General features: G+C 47.5%; 1 protein-coding gene across 1 annotated transcript in view; it reads left to right on the top strand.

The window, feature by feature from the left end:
• The window catches only part of LOC119940293 (otoconin-90-like), a 30,915-nt gene extending 15,135 nt beyond the window's left edge, over nucleotides 1-15,780 (top strand). Inside the window, exons 14-25 of the mRNA XM_038760473.1 lie at nucleotides 3,932-3,997; nucleotides 5,015-5,074; nucleotides 5,717-5,891; nucleotides 7,322-7,434; nucleotides 8,546-8,668; nucleotides 9,477-9,527; nucleotides 9,615-9,668; nucleotides 9,920-10,015; nucleotides 11,465-11,599; nucleotides 12,468-12,642; nucleotides 14,421-14,527; nucleotides 15,339-15,780. Of these exons, the coding sequence (XP_038616401.1) occupies nucleotides 3,932-3,997; nucleotides 5,015-5,074; nucleotides 5,717-5,891; nucleotides 7,322-7,434; nucleotides 8,546-8,668; nucleotides 9,477-9,527; nucleotides 9,615-9,668; nucleotides 9,920-10,015; nucleotides 11,465-11,599; nucleotides 12,468-12,642; nucleotides 14,421-14,527; nucleotides 15,339-15,649 (1,466 nt within the window). The 3' untranslated portion in view covers nucleotides 15,650-15,780. The remainder of the gene's footprint in view (nucleotides 1-3,931; nucleotides 3,998-5,014; nucleotides 5,075-5,716; nucleotides 5,892-7,321; nucleotides 7,435-8,545; nucleotides 8,669-9,476; nucleotides 9,528-9,614; nucleotides 9,669-9,919; nucleotides 10,016-11,464; nucleotides 11,600-12,467; nucleotides 12,643-14,420; nucleotides 14,528-15,338) is intronic.
• The last annotated feature ends 502 nt before the right edge of the window (nucleotides 15,781-16,282 follow it).

Below are 16,282 nucleotides of genomic sequence, written 5' to 3'. Positions count from 1 at the left end.
GGGACGGTGGGGAACAGTGAAACAATTGTCTTCTAATTGGAGGTGGTGGATCAGGGAGGAGGGAGTGGTACTGAGGGGGCCTCTTGGTATAGGTCCTGTATGTGTTCGGTGCTATATTATCATGATCTCCTGTAGCATAGTGCCCGGAGGAATCTTCTGAAAGAATCCATTCATGAACTCTGAAAGGGTCTTGATAGGTCAGCGATCACATGGCTAAGGGTCTCTTGCCCGGGGGCCTATAAATCACAAAGCTGACCTTTTGGAAAAGCATTTACCTTCCATCCATCTGCCGTAAAATAAGACCTTCAAGGTAAGCGCATCTTTGTCTTTTGTTCCCGTTGGATGGGGAGAAGGGGTGGGAGGTATTGCGGGGGTAGCAGGGACAGGGGAGGGGATGGTCAGAGAGCCCAAATTTGAGGCAGTACGTTGGAGATTCTCGGACCGAGAATGCCACTAGGTGCATTGACTGTGTGAAAACTGACCTGGAGTTATCAGCCCTGTCAAACCTCCAACATTAACTCTGCACATTCACAAGTTAGCATGATGTGTGTGTCTGTGTCTCTTTAGCTGAATACTTTTATAAACAAATGCTGTTTGCCCAGGAAATGGGGAGAAATTGCCACCAGCGTTTCACACAGATTTAGAAGCCTTTATTCAGATGAAATACCATTGGTTCCAAGGCAGAAGAGGCCTGTGTCTTGGCAGTACAAGGCCTCTATCAGATAGGTTTGGCCCTGTTATCCCCTTCGTTTCCTGAGAGGGTATGACATAGTGGACCCTGGCTCTCTTTCCTTCATGAAATTTAGGTTGACCTAGCGAGAATGCCGTCCCGGCCCTGAGTCAATATCCCTCTGAGATATTTTCCATCCATTAATGGAATAAGTCCTCTTCCCTTCAGCGTCTGGGTGGAATTTTGGATGTTATTGTCTTGCTCTAGCTAACTGAAAATGCCCCAGTAATGTCCTCTCAAGCCTCTGTTTGGGGCTTCACCACTGTGAATGTATTCTGTCATGCTCTCCTTAATTTGCCAGGCCAGAGGGTCTTCTGGGAGACTAATATCCACACTGTGGACCTGAAACGATGATTGTACCTGTCCTGATAGGTATTTTGATGGTAATGCTGCGTGCTGGTAAGTAAGAGCATTTTTTTTATTATTTCTAAACAGTCTAATCTGCCACAAAGCAATTTTGAAATTGGATGACTGATCTCTTCTGGCCAAATGAGTTGGGGTAAAAGATGACAGAAAATATAGAGAAGCAGAGTGGCCAACTGGATGTAGCATGGGCCTGAAAGTCTGAAGGCCTTGGGTTCTAATCCTGGTTCCAACACTTATCAGTTGAGTGACTTTGGGCAAAACACTTAACTTCTCTGTGCCTCAGTTACTTCATCTGTAAAATGGGCATTAAGACTGTGGGCCCCATGAGGGACAGGGACTGTATCCAAACTGATTACCTTGTGTGTACCCGAGTGCTTGGAATACTGCCTGGCACATAGTGACTGCTTAACAAATACCATTAAAAATATATGGGGAATCAATCAATCAAAGTTATTTACAGAGCGCTATGTGCAGAGCACCATACAAAGTGCTTGGGAGAGTACAACAGAGTTGGTACACACAATCCCAGGCCTCAAGGAATTTACAATTCCCGACTGTGTCTATCTGGTGCCATCCAACTCATGATTTCATCAGAGGCAAGATGACAGCCCAGCTCTTGAACTCCCCTCTGAGAAGATTCATTCTCTTTAACCACCTTCCTGTTTTCTTTGTCTTACTCTGTCTTGCTGGGATGAGATGAGTAAATATTGGCAGTGATTTTCAGTCACAGGTGAAACTGGGAGTGAGCTAATCTGCAGAAACTCAGTTGGAATACAGTAACAAATTTATCTCAAAAACAATTATTGATTAGATTCCCTGCTAGGATTCTAGGAATGAGGATTGAAATCCCTGTCATACAAATGTATTGAAAGAAGCGATTAGACATCGCAAACAACAATTCACAATTTTCTCAAGTGGCCAGCATGAATTCTTGTTAGTAGACTTCAATTCTAATTAAATTTGCTTAGGATAATTATCCTGAAATATACACTCTCCCCCTCCCTCAGACTGTGAGCCCCATGTGGGACAGGGACTGTGTTCTACCTGAGTACTCTGTATCTACCCCAGTGCTACCACAATAATAATAATGATGATGATGATTATCAATATGCCAAAGCAGATGCAAACACTTCTGTGAGGTCAGGGTTGCACTCACTTCCACTAGAATGTGTGATTTCATGACAGGTTTTGGCTCGAACACAACGGGAAGATTACAGAAAGTTCTTTCCCGGCATGTATCTGCCCAGACCCCCGGAACCCAGATTCCAAAGAAACAGTCATGCGTCTCAGCCTGACACCAGACACAGCTAGTAGGACAGCATGAAGTGTCCCTAAATTAGGGTCTGGAAGAGAGCAGTCATTCCCGCCTTCTAGGAAAACAGGGCAGAAACAGGGACTGCACATTCTGTTCCCTTTGGACGTGAGTACTGTGTCAATTTTTCAATCTATTGGTCATTTATTGAGCTCTTACTGTATGCAGGGCAATACAGTACACCTTTACACGAGTACACCTTGGGAGAGTATATCTTTTCCTTTCTGGGATTTTTGTCTCCAAGAACACTGAAAATGAGCCATAGATAATACAATTGGAGGTGAGATGAAATAAATTGACACAAATGGAGAGAGCACATTATGGGCTCTAAGGAAATAATTCACAATCACCCGCGAATTGTCTCGGCACCCCCTGGCAGGAGATTGGCTTAATTAACCTCCATTACCCAAGAGGGGAACCTGTGATCCAGAAATAAGGATTTGCCCTCTGCAGGCCTCGGCCAGGAGACAGGCCAGAGGGTGGTATGCAGACCGTTGAGCTTAGCATGTGAGCCTGTTCCTCTCTGAAATGTCGCGGAAAGAGCTGCAGATTGGTAGCTGAGCAGGGCTTAGCACTCTGGCTTCCTGTTCTGAGATCCCCCTGCCGATCGACTCCCTCTTTCTGGGGGAAAGGCCTGTCTGATCATCTGTCCCACAGGCAGTAGACCTATAAGGGGAACTCCTCAGGTCCCCAGTCTGCTATTTTGAAGTTCTCGGCCAATCTGAGTCGTGCCCTCTGTAAACAATCAGACATTGTTGAAGGCAACTATTCTTCTGGAGTGATGGTGAGAGGGTGCTAGTCTTGGTGGTGGTTTTTTTTTTTCCAACTCTTCCCCCCCCCCACTCACCTCTAGACTGTAAGCTCGTTGCGAGGAGGGAATGGGTTCCTTGTTACATTATACTCTCCCAAGTGCTTAGTACAATGCTCTGCACACAGTAAGCACGCAATAGACACCACTGACTGATTCACCTTTCCTTCCCTCCATCCGCCTGTTCCCATTCACTCCCTCCCTCTCTCCACCTTGCTGTCTCCACTAACCCAATCTTGCCGCCCTCCCGTCCCTGTACCTAGTGAATTTTCTCAGCCATCCATATTAAAAATATCATCTGCTTCTCAATCAATCCATCAATGGTATTTACTGAGCACACTTGTGCGCAGAACACACAAAGCATTTTGGAGACCACAATGCAACAGAGTTGGTAGATACATTCCCTGCTCACAATGAGTTTGCAAGTCCTCCCCGCTGACCAGCCTGACAAAATTGGTATTACACAGTTGAGGTCATGGTTATTTGACCTGTCATAAAGAGAGAAATAGGCCCCTAGTAAAAAGGTGTTTTTTTTTTTAAATTAGGCTGTCCTGTGTGGTTGTTGCTGTCATTGCTACTGCTGTTGTGACTCCTTTCTTCTAAACAAATCTGTGTAGGATTTTATTCCTCCCCACCAACATCAGCCAGGTAAGAGGAATCTTTGCCACTGCCATTTTATAAATGATTAATTCTTTAAATCTGTTTGGTAAAATAGGTGGACAAGAGCCAGATACTCCTGATCTTCCATCTGAGCTACCACTTGGGCCTGCAAGAAATATCAGTAAGGACTTTTAAAAGACTTCTTTATTAATTAAATCGAAAAATAATATTTATTGGACCCCTGTTGTGTGCTGAGCAGTGTACGCAGTACTTGGGAGAATGCAACTGAGTTACTAAGCACAATGCTTGTCCTCTAGCAGGGAAGACAGACACTAAAATTATTTACAGTTAAGAAGCAGAATCAGTCAATCAGTGGTATCTATTGAGTGCTTACCATGGGCAGAGCCTTATACTAAGTGTTTGGGAGAGTACAATGCAACAGAATTGGTAAACGTTTTCCCTGCCCAAAAAGAGCTTGAAGTTTAAAGACGGAGGCAGACATGAAAATAATGTACGTAAGTACTGAGGTTGGGGTTACTATTAAGTGCTTAAAAGGTAATAATAATAATAATAACGATGGCATTTGTTAAGTGTTTACTATGTGTGAAGCACTGTTCTATGTGCTGGGGGGATACAAGGTGATCAGGTTGTCCCACGTGTGGCTCACAGTCTTAATCCCCAATTAACAGATGAGGTAACTGAGACACAGAGAAGTTAAGTGACTTGCCCAAAGTCACACAGCTGACAAGCGGCGGAGCTGGAATTAGAACCCATGACCTCTGACTCCGAAGCCTATACTCTTTCCACTGAGCCACGCTGCTTCTCTTATGGCAAAAGACTGGGAATCAGGAGCCCTAGGCTCTAATCCCAGCTCTGCCACTGGCCTCCTCGGTGATTTTGAGCAGGTTACTTAACCAGAGTTTCAGTTTTCTCATTTTCCAAATGGAAATAAAATCTCTGCTCTTGCTACCTCCCTCACTATCTTGAATCAATCCCAGTCCTTAACATAGTCCTGGGCACCTAGTAAGTACTTAATAAATAATTTTTTTCCCACAGAAGGTTTTCTTGTTTCAATTGATCATATTAGTTGAGTGCTTACTTTGTGCAGAGCACTGTACTAAGGGGTTAGGAGAGTACAATGTACAGATACATAAAATACATATTATTAACCATTTCTTTCATTTTATTGATTTACTAGACCACACCACGCTCTTCAGTGGGGTTTTTAAAAATGTGGAGAGTGTGACTTTATTTTTTGGTGAGTAGACCTTGAAATTGCCTGGGGGAATTTGGGGAGAAATATTTCCCAACCTAAAATATTTTCCCAAAACTTGTCATAGCAGAAAGGATGAAACCAGGGAGTGATAACGAAGGAAAGCTGAGAGTTATCTTTCTCGAACGGCGGGACAGCAACTTTGAAGAGAGTTATTTGACGTGCCTAAGAATAACTGTGGTATTTTTATTATTATTGTGTGATCCCCAAGTCATCTCAGTCGCCAGTCTGAGTGGGATTGCCTCAGCATGGCACTCCTTCTTAAAAAAGCAACGTGGTCCAGTAGATAAATCACAGGATTAGGAGCCAGGAAATCTGGGTTCTAATCCTAGCTCCACCACCTGTCAGTTGTGTGACTTTGGACAAGTTCATTCATTCAGTTATATTTATTGAGTGCCTCTGGTGTGCAAAGCACTGTACTAAGTCAACTTCTCTGTGATTCAGTTTCCCGTTCTTAAAACAGTGACAGGGTCCCAGGTCTCCAGGTCCAATTCAGTTTTTCCAGGATCATCTGTGGGCAGTGGTGCAGAGCTAGGTTAGGGTCCCCTATGCTGGGAAGAGACAGAGAAGCTGAGTGCCCATGGGAGACCCTTTTCCTGAGGCTCCAGGGGTCTCTCATCCCTGCAGACTGCCTGGGATCTCACTTCACCTGGCTGCAGGCCATCTTCACCAACTTCCCTGCCTTGCTGCACTTCGTCAGCAAGCTGAAGTGCGTCACGAGCCTTTGTCCCAAGGATTTGGAGGACTACGGCTGCTCCTGCCGCTTCGAGATGGAAGGATTGCCCGTGGACGGGACTGACCGGTGAGCTCTGCGGATGGGCTGCCCAAGGCTGCAGGAACCTGTTTGGGAAAAGTACTTGTTATCTGTAGACTTGCGTGTTCTCAGAATCATTCAGTCAACGATATTTATTTCTTGACGGCCTAGTTTGTGTGGAGCACTGTCATGGGTGTTTACTATATACAGAACACTGTGAAAGGTACCTACTGTGTGCAGGGACACTGTAGTGGATGCCTAGTGTGTACAGAGTGGTATCCTGGGTGCCCCCAGCATGAATGGCGCTGTCCTAATTACCTGGGAGAGTTCAATAAATAGGAGGTAGTGGGAAGATGATTTGGAAACACTGGAAACAGTATTATGGGTTCTGTTACACTGGGTGAAATTCAAGATGGTTGTGGGAGATGGAAAGCCTGTGGTGAACTATAACTTCACTGACACTTATCAGTAATAGTCGGTCACATCTTATGGAGAGCCAATTTGCAAGGCCTAAACGATGAATTTTAAAAACTTGCAGTTGGTTTCCTTTGCAAACGTGAAAAGGCCTGACGACTAACCTTATTTTGAGACGGCATTCTAAGGGAAACTGCTCCACACTCATGGTTGATGCATGGCTGGGTTACGACACTGTGTTCCCCTAATCATAAATCATATTCCAGGCAAATAGCATTGTGAAAATGCATGCTGTTGTGGAAATGACTGAATGCATTATTGGCCATCTCCTCCTCTAGACTGTAAGCTTGTGTGGGCAGGGAATGTATCTACCCTGTAGGGAAGCAGCATGGCTCAGTGAAAAGAGCATGGGCTTTGGAGTCAGAGGTCATGGGTTCAAATCCTGGCTCCGCCAATTGTCAGCTGTGTGACTTTGGACAAGTCACTTCACTTCCCTGTGCCTCAGTTACCTCATCTGTAAAATGGGGATTAAGACTGTGAGCCCCCTGTGGAACAACCTGATCATCAATCGTATTTATTGAGTGCTTACTGTGTGCAGAGCACTCTACTAAGCACTTGATCATCTTGTAACCTCCCCTGTGCTTAGAACAGTGCTTTGCACCTAGTAATCGCTTAATAAATGCCATCATTATTATTATTATTGTAACCTCCCCTGTGCTTAGAACAGTGCTTTGCACATAGTGCTTCATAAATACCATTATTATTATTATTATTATTACCCACGCTATTGTATTGTCCTCTCTCAAGAGCTTAGTACAGTGCTCTGCACACAGTAAATGATGAATTGATTGATTGATGCCTGAGTGCTAAAGACTGAACAATCATAATAAATATGGTATTTAAGCACTTACTATGTGCTGAGCACTGTTGTACACAAGGACTCAGGATGCCTGTTGCAGTTTCGTGGCCTGGAGTCCTGACCATTAATCCAGGGTGGCTTTCTGGCGGAGGTGAGATTCCAGAGGGGCTTCATCATTCCTGTTCTTTCCCTTCTCCCCACAAAGCTGTTGCTTCCAACACCGCAGATGTTACGAAGAAGCCTCGGAGCTGGAGTGTGTCCAAGACCCAGCCCAGCTCTCCCTAGACGTGGGCTGTGTCTCCCAGAACATCACGTGTGGTAAGGTTGAGTCAGGCTGCCCGCAGCCCTGGTTCTGGGGGTTCAACCAGTCGGTAGTACTCGAGCGCTTAGTACAGTGTGCAGAGCACACAGTAAGCGCTCAATAAATACGACTGAATGAATGAATAAGCACTGAAGTAGGGGCCTGCTGCATGCAGAGCACTGTTCTGGCATCTATTACATGCAGATCACCGTCCTGGGAGCTGGCTATGTGCAGGGGGCTGTACTGAGTGCCTACCACTTAGAATAGTGGTAGTAATTATTTATTTATGGTAAATGAGAAGTAATTCACTGGTGAGAATATGATATAGTCCCTGGCCTCAAGGGGCTCATAATCCAAGAATAAAGAGGGACTGCTGACAGAAAGGGAAGGAAAGATAGGATAGGGGAACCCCAAAACAACCTAAATGACAGGGATAAAATAAAAACAAAAAAATCAGTAGTAATAATAATAATGGTTTTTGTTAAGTGCTTACTATGTGCAAAGCACTGTTCTAAGCACTGGGGAGGTTACAAGGTGATCAGGTTGTCCCATGTGGGGCTCATAGTTTTAATCCCCATTTTTTACAGATGAGGTAACTCAGGCCCAGAGAAGTTAAGTGACTTGCCCAGTCTTTTAGACTGTGAGCCCAATGTTGGGTAGGGACTGTCTCTATATGTTGCCAATTTGTACTTCCCAAGCGCTTAGTACAGTGCTCTGCACATAGTAAGCACTCAATAAATATGATTGATTGATTGACTGCCCAAAGTCACAGAGCTGACAGTTGGCAGAGCCGGAATTTGAACCCATGACCTCTGACTCCAAAGCCCGGGCTTTTTCCACTGAGCCACACTGCTTCTCAGTAGAGTTCTGTGGCCAGAAGAGCAAAGGTGAAAGTAGCAGAAGTTATAGTATCTATTAAGCAATTGAGCGCATACTGTGTACAAAACACTGCATCAAGCACTGGGAAAGAGTAGTAGTAGTCCCAGTCATAGCATCCCCAGCCCCTGTCAGAGTTTCAAGTTTGCAGTTTCCAAAGGGAACACATCTTCTTGTCTCCTCCCATTCAGGGAGGAGAGAACAGCTGGTGGAAACGGATATTCCAAAATCTCTTGATTTTTCTTCCCCTAGAGTCCAGTGATTCTTGCCAGCAGCTTTTATGTCTCTGTGACAAAGCTGCAATTGAATGCTTTGCTGGCTCCAACATGAACTCTTCCCTGAATGGTCTGGATCCCGCTTTGTGCCTGGGCACAGGTAAATCACGACCAGAGTTGTGGGGGGGTCTGGGTGACAGTGAAATCACAAGCCACCGAGGGCTGGGAAATATCTTCCTGAGAGTTTCTGGTCCATTGCCTTTTGTACCAACAGTGAGCCACTAGACTGACCTCCTCCAGGGCAGGGATGATGTCCTACTTACTTTATTGGATTCAATTTTGATCTCACTAGTGAACGGTGGCGGAGAGGGTGGGTGAGAAGGCTGCGTGGAGGAGACGAGAGTGGGAAGAAATGGAGGCGTGGGGCAGAGGAGGAATCAGAAGCCGAGGTCACACATTGGCCTAATGGCAGAACTGGGGCTAATAATAATAATTGTGGTATTTGTTAAGCGCTTACTATATGCCAGGCATTGCACTCAGTGCTGGGGTTTATACAGGATGGGGTAGTGACTGTGAGCCCATTGTGGGCAGGGATTGTCTTTTTGTTGCTGAATTGTACTTTCCAAGCACTTAGTACAGTGTTCTGCACAGAGTAGGCTCTCAATAAATACGATTTAATGAGTACAAGGTAATTAGGTTGCGCATAGTCCCTGTCCCACATTGAGCTCACAGTCTTAATTCCCATTTAACTGATGAGGCAGTAGGCACAAGGAAGTAAAGTGACTTGTTCAAGGTCACACAGCAGACATGTAGCAGAGCTGGGATTAGAATCCAGGTCCTTCTGACTTTCAGGCCTATCCTCTATCCACTAGGCCACACTGCTTCTCAGCCCGGCTCCCTGGACTCCCCTTCCCTCTCCACTAGACCGCACGGTCATGTTTATTTTGTTTCTCGTTTCTGAACCACAGGGACTTCAGCAGAACTTCCGGCACCCAGCTTGTGGACTTCCCAGCCAGCAGGTGAGACTGGGGGGGAGGAAAGGGGGCAACCGGCTGGGAAGGTGGTGGCATTTGCGCTCACGATGTCTCTGCTCTCTGCCCGTCTAGCTCTGACGGTTAGCCCCGGAGCCAGGGCCGGTAGAACGGCCCCCGCACCTCCTGGTAAGTGACCCGTGGTGCTTGGGGCTGCGAAGCTGGCAGGTTGAAGCAGAATCCGGGCAGGTGAGGGGGGTGACTGACTGAGCCAGGGAGCTGAAGGGTGTAGGATTGAGCTGGAGGGAAGTGGGTTTTGACCTGAGCTGGATGGTTTGGGGGTGGAGGAAGGAGCCAAGGGGAGAGGGTGTAGGCAAGCTGGATGGAGCCTGGGAAGGGGAAGGACTGCAGGCAGGAAGGATTTATCTGGGCATTTTCAGGACCGGAGGACAGCCCGACTCTCCCAGGATTCCGTCCAACTGGGCTGGCGGCGTCTTCCCCTGAGGGCTTACACCCCGAGGGCTCTCCAGATCCAGGTGAGGGAGCTGGTGGTACTGAAAGGCCACCAGAATGGTACTGGAGGCCAGGGGCACGACTCGTGGGTGGTGAAAGGCCACCAGAATGGTACTGGGGGCCAGGGCACAACTTGTGGGTGGGGGTGAGGGGGACCTGATCAGCTCAGGGACTAGATCGCTGAATCTGGAGCTTTCTAAGGTACAGGGGGAGGAGAGGAGATTCTTAGCTTGGAATTTGCCTCCCCTCAAAAATCATGCATTTCAATTGATGTCGGTATTTATTAAATGCTTGCTATGTGCCAAGCACTGTGCTAAACTCTGGGATCAACACAAGAAATCTGGACTGGATCCAGTTTCATCCCTGGCTCAGTGCTTAAAACGGAGGGAAAGCTAGGCTTTCATCCCTGTTTTACAAATGAGGAAACCGAGGCCCAGAGAGGTGAATTGACTTCCCTAAGGTCACATAGCAGACAAGTGATAGAGCTGGGACTAGAACCCAGGGCTCCAAACTCCCAGTCCTGTGCTCTTTCCACTAGTCCTCGGATTGACATTCAGTGAATCAAACACACGTATTCACTGGGAGCCTATTGAGCACCAAGTACTGTACTGAGTGCTTGGAGGATGTACAACGGGCATAAAAGACAGAATCCCCAACCTCAAGGAGCTTGCAATTTAATGACATTTTGGCTTTTGGTCAAAGAGCCACTTTCAGGGTATGAAACAAATTGAAAGGCCACACAAAGATCTACTGCCCAAGACGTCCATTTCAGTCACACTGTACAGTCTCATAGGGGCATTTTTCAGAGTATGTTTTTGGCTGCTTCCCTGAGGACAGTTCCTCCTTGACCTACTCTTCAGCAGATGCATGTTGTCAAGCGACCCAGTGGGCCCCTAACTATGAGGGATGAGAATCCAGGGCCCAGGCTGCCTTGCTTGCCAGACTTGGATTTACTGCCAGTTCTGATCTTCGGCAAACTGGACTGGGAGAGCTGGGTCGATCAAAGTAGGCCACAAATGTGGCTGCCCCGAGGCTTCTAGGAATGTTGTTGAGCAGATTAGGGGGCCATCACGGATTGCTTAGAACAGTACTCAGCGCTTAGAACAGTGCTTTACACATAGTAAGAGCTTAATAAATACCATTATTATTATTATTATTATTATTATCAAAGAGCTTAGAGCTCACCAGTGGCCATACTGGGTTCTCCCAGGCCCTGAATCCCCAGAAATGGGGGTGGGGTTGCCCACACCTGCCTGCACTCGACCTAGATTGGGCTTAGGATGGCTCCCTGATAGGTCAGCTGAGGGAGAAAGATTTAACCGACTCTCTTGCAGGGTGCTGTGTTTTCTTGGCCTTGGATGAGATTCACAGAGATCTTGGCAGAGAGGGGATTGGGCTGTGGATGGGGCGGGGCTGAGATGCCAACAACATCTATAACCGGCCGGTTTTTGAACACGTTCTACGTTCTGCAGGGACGAGGTTTCAGGTATCAGGAGTGATCCTGGCCCCCTCAGAGCCGTCCCCAGCCACAACCCCAGCTGCAACACTAGTCTCGTCCCCAGCCACATCCCCAACTAAGAAAGAAACTGGAAGACCTACAGAAAAACGTGAGTTAATGACACTTCCACTTGCTCACTGGGAAAAGGCAAAGTGACTTTTAGTTTGTGTCAGAGGATGTAATGATTGTCAGCGCCTCCCCACAGAAGGGGTGTGGGGGGAAGAAGGGGGCTGTTGAATGGGGCCTTGATCATGTTTGGGGGCGCTTCACCATGTCCAGCAGGGCTCTTTTAGACTGTGAGCCCACTGTTGGGTAGGGACTGTCTCTATATGTTGCCAACTTGTACTTCCCAAGCGCTTAGTACAGTGCTCTGCACACAGTAAGCGCTCAATAAATACGATTGATTGGGGAGCGAGGTTAGAGTTTCCAAGGGTCCCACTGGACCAGCATCTCACATGGGGTTCAGTCTTGACCCTCCCACTATCTCGGTGAGGAAACAGAATACATAGATTTGGCTCCTCCTCTGGAGGACTTCAAAAGCAGGGGGATGGACTAGATGGACTTGGGAAGCATCATGGCCTAGTGGAAAGATCACGGGCTTGGGATTCAGAGGACCCGGATTCCAATCCCAGCTCTGTAATGTACCTGCTGTGGGCCCTTGGTCAAGTCACTTCCCTTCTCTCTGCCTCAGTTTCCTCATGTGCATAGTAAGTTTTCAAAATCTGTTTTCCCTCCTATTTAGACTGTGAGCCCCATGTAGGACCTGATTATCTAGAATCTCCCCCAGCACTTAGTACAGTGCTTAAGTGCTCAACGAATACCACAATTATTAATGATTATGAACCCAGGGCTGGTGTCGAAGGGGAGGGATCCATATGTGGTTTTGGAGGTGAGAGTCACCACTGGCAGCCTACTGGTGGTGCTCTGCTCTCAGGCTGACCTCTGTCACCCCGCTCCCGGTGACTCCTTCCTTTCAGCATGTGCCAGACTCACCTTTCGGCAGCTGGACTGGGACGGGCAGGTGAAGCGGGAGCTGTCCCACCTTGGAGAGATGCTCTTTTGCTTAACCCAAAGGTGCCCAGAAGAATTTGAATCGGTTGGTTGCTTCTGTGGACCAGAAGAAAGAGGAGCCTCTGCTGACACCCTAGACAGGTAGTTGGGGTCAGGGGGCCTACTGGGATTCTGTTTTATTCCAGCTTTTGGGTTACCAGGGGCAGAGAATATGTCCACTAACTTCGTTGTATTGTACTCTCCCAAGCACATTTAGCAGTAAGCGCTCAGAAAATATCACCCTACCAAGCTCCAGTCTCTTGGTACACGGAGTAGAGACTTTACACGTGTTGTGCAAAACTTGGGATGTCTCATTCTTCCTCACAAGTACCATGGTTTTACGCTTCCATGGGTACCCCATATCTTGGAGGGACGTCATTTTTTAGTGGTATTTAAGTGCTTACTATGGGCCAGGCATTGTACTAAGTGCTGGGGTAGGTACAAGCTAATCAGGTTGGAGAGAGTCCATGTCCCACCTGGGGCTCACATTCTAAATACCCATTTTACAGATGACTTAAATGAGGCACAGAGAAGTTAAGTGATTTGCTCAAGGTCACACAGCGAAGTGGCAGACCTAAGATTAGAACCCAGGTCATCATCAATCGTCATCGATTGTATTTATTGAGCGCTTACTATGTGCAGAGCACTGTACTAAGCGCTTGAGTCCCAGACCCATGCTCTATCCTTGAGGCAACACTGCTTGTCTTTGGCAAACAATGCCAGGCAGCCCATTACACCTGCCCTTTTGACAGTTTTGTAAGCAGGCATCAGTCAATGGGGTTCATAGGAGTTAGTGAGCACCTACTGTGTGTCCTAGACACTGTTCCTGTTCGGTCTCGGTCTTTTCAGGTGGGAGAGTCTTAATCCTTTCAGCCTGTCTTCACACCTGTAGAGTGCTTACTATGGTCCTCTGCACCTCCCAAGCGCTTGGTACAGTGCTCTGCACACAGTAAGCGCTCAATAAATACGATTGAATGAATGAACCAATGAATGGAAAGAGCCCAAGCTGGGGAGTCAGAGATCGTGGGTTCTAATCCCGGCTCTGCCCCTGGTGTGCCGTGTGACTTTGGGCAAGTCACTTCACTTCTCTGGGCCTCAGTTCCCTCATCTGGAAAATGGGGATTAAGATTGTGAGCCCCATGTGGGACAACCTGATGACCTCGTGGCGCTTAGAACATTGCTTGGCACATAGTAAGCGCTTAATACCATCATCATCATCACCCAGAAAGCACTCAGTATTACTACTAGTCCATTCCACTGATCATGTTGTCTGCCCTTCCCGATACCTTCTCAACTCTGTCACATCCTTCAGAATGTCACCCAGAATTTATACAGAATACCCCAGGGGTGCGTTGAGACCCCACTGGGTGCCTTGGGCTGTTGTAGAGAGGAAGAGGAGACGTGATCCCTGCGGAGGGTAGGTCTGTGAGCCTACAGAGAATATCCTCAGGTGATGACTGGATCAAATTTGATTACTGCTACCAGGAAGGTTTAAATTGCTTTTCCTCTTATCCTGGGTATTATGGATCATTAGAGAGAGGAAGATATGGGTTTGGGAAGGCTAGAGATTCATGATGGAGTATTTCAGGTCCATGGGTATGTATAATTCAGGGCTGTTAGTCCTTCTCAAAAGGTCACCTCCAAGAATCCAGTGGTGTCCTGGTTGGGGACAGAGTCCTGGGATAGATGGGTCACTGGTCAGATCCAATAGGGCATTTCTCACATCCTTTTTTCCTCCTCAACCTTCCCCTGTGATAAACCCAGGCTCCTCCAGCCAAAGGTTAAGGCAATGTTTTTTAAAAAAATCCCAACCAAGATAGAACTAGGAGGAACAGGGCCAACTGGTCTATCTGATGTGTTACTATTTCCTTTTCTTCTAGATGCTGTTTTTCCCACCACTGTTGCCTGGAGCAGGTGAAGACCATGGGCTGTGAGCTGGAGCGGAGCTCCCGAATGGAGGTGGTGTGTCTGGACCACAAACCAGAATGTGAGTTTTTGGGAGGGGAGCAAGTTCCATCTGGGGATGAAACTCACCCTCTGGGGCTTTGCTGAGAGCACAAGTTGCTTTGGTGATGTTTGCAGAGTGCCCACCTCTCTCCCGAGAAGCCCAAGTTGCAATTGATAGGTTATTCTCAAAGGCAATAGCAAGGATTTAGGATCTTTACATAGTGACAACTAAAATGCAGCCAAAGCCAATGGATTGGGCTGGTCATTTGAAGGGATTAAGAGGGACCACGTTATTTGCTATGCACTTTGTGAGGTGCTGTGAGCCTTTCCTGTTCCAGTGGATTAATAATCACTAATAATTAATAATTATGGTATTTGTTAAGCGCTTACTCTACTCAGGCACTCTACTAAGCGCTGGGGTTGGATACAAACAAATTGGGATGGACACAGTCCCTTTCCCAAGTGAGGCTCTCAGTCTCCATCCCCATTTCACAGAGGAGATAACGGAGGCACAGAGAAGTGAAGCAACTTGCCCAAGGTCATACAGCAGACAAGTGGCGGAACTGGGATTAGAACTCATGACCTTCTGATTCCCAGGCTTGTTCTGTCCATTAAACCGTTCTGCTTCTCTAACAATAGAAGATAGGATCCCTTTAGGCACTTCGGTTTCCAAGGTGATTAGCTTGTTTTTACCCCAGTGCTTAGTACAGTGCCTGACACAAAGTAAATGCTTAACAAATTCCATTAAAAAGAGAGGTCTGAACTATGACCCAGAGTGCCTGTCACCTGCGACTCGTGAGACAGTGGGCAGACTCATCTGTGACCTGGTCCACTCTGCTTGCTTCTCATAGGTATCGGCTGGAATTTGTGCGAGAAGCTGCTCTGCTCCTGCGATCAGACAGCTGCTGAGTGCCTGGCGGCTGCATCCTTCAACACCAGCCTCCCACTCCCTAGGCGACCCGGCTGTCGGGACACCAGGGCAGTGTGTCCGAGCAGACTTCCTGGGAGGCCCTTCGCCTCTGTCGAAGTGGGATCCAGGAGCTCCAGCTCGGAAGAGAGTAGTGAAGAAGCTGATCCACCCGGCCGTTTCTTAAGGAGACTGAGAAGATTCGTGGTGGAGCCTCTGGACAGCGCAGGATACAGCTCACGGCGTGGGAGATGAGTGAGTTCCCCCTCTTCAGAGCGGCGCTAGAGGCAGCTCTCGGTTGAAACGCGGGGGTTTCAATTCCCAGTAGCATGTTAGCTTCCAGATACGGATCTTTTTGTGTAATCCAGGCTCATCCCAGCTCTTCAATAAACCTAAAAATTAAGGATGTGTTTGGAGGTGGCTGGTTTCTTCCAGCAGGAGGTTGGGAACCACTTGAGGCATGAAATCGTGAGGCGGGGTCACCAGCCTGTTCAATCTCCTTAAGGACCCGCCGGATTTTGTGATTTGGTTTACTTTGTGGGCTGACTGTCGTGCCTTGTGGTGGGCTGTGTCTGACCTAGGCTGGACAAGTCAGTAGCCGGCTTTCAATTCTCTGTGTCCCTGAAACCCTTTCTTCAGGGGAGCTCAGTGCTCCCCCGGAGTGGGCTGATAGGTTGCTGTTGTCTTTGAGCTCCTGGTCACTCAGGAGTGTGGACTCTGGCATGTGATTTGTGATTGTGTGTGGGTGTGTGCACCCAGTTCAGCACAACTGCCCACGTTGTTGCATGGCTCAAAGTCCCATTGCCTGGAGGACCATTGTGGGTCTACTACAATGTTCCCAGTCCCTGGCCTAGTTTTCCAGGGGGGTGTCTGCTCTGAATGGTTGAA

Source organism: Tachyglossus aculeatus, chromosome 18, assembly GCF_015852505.1.
Source record: "Tachyglossus aculeatus isolate mTacAcu1 chromosome 18, mTacAcu1.pri, whole genome shotgun sequence".
Lineage (NCBI taxonomy): Eukaryota > Metazoa > Chordata > Mammalia > Monotremata > Tachyglossidae > Tachyglossus > Tachyglossus aculeatus.
The sequence above is the reverse complement of the archived record's forward strand: the minus strand, read 5'-3'. Positions and strand labels throughout refer to the sequence as shown.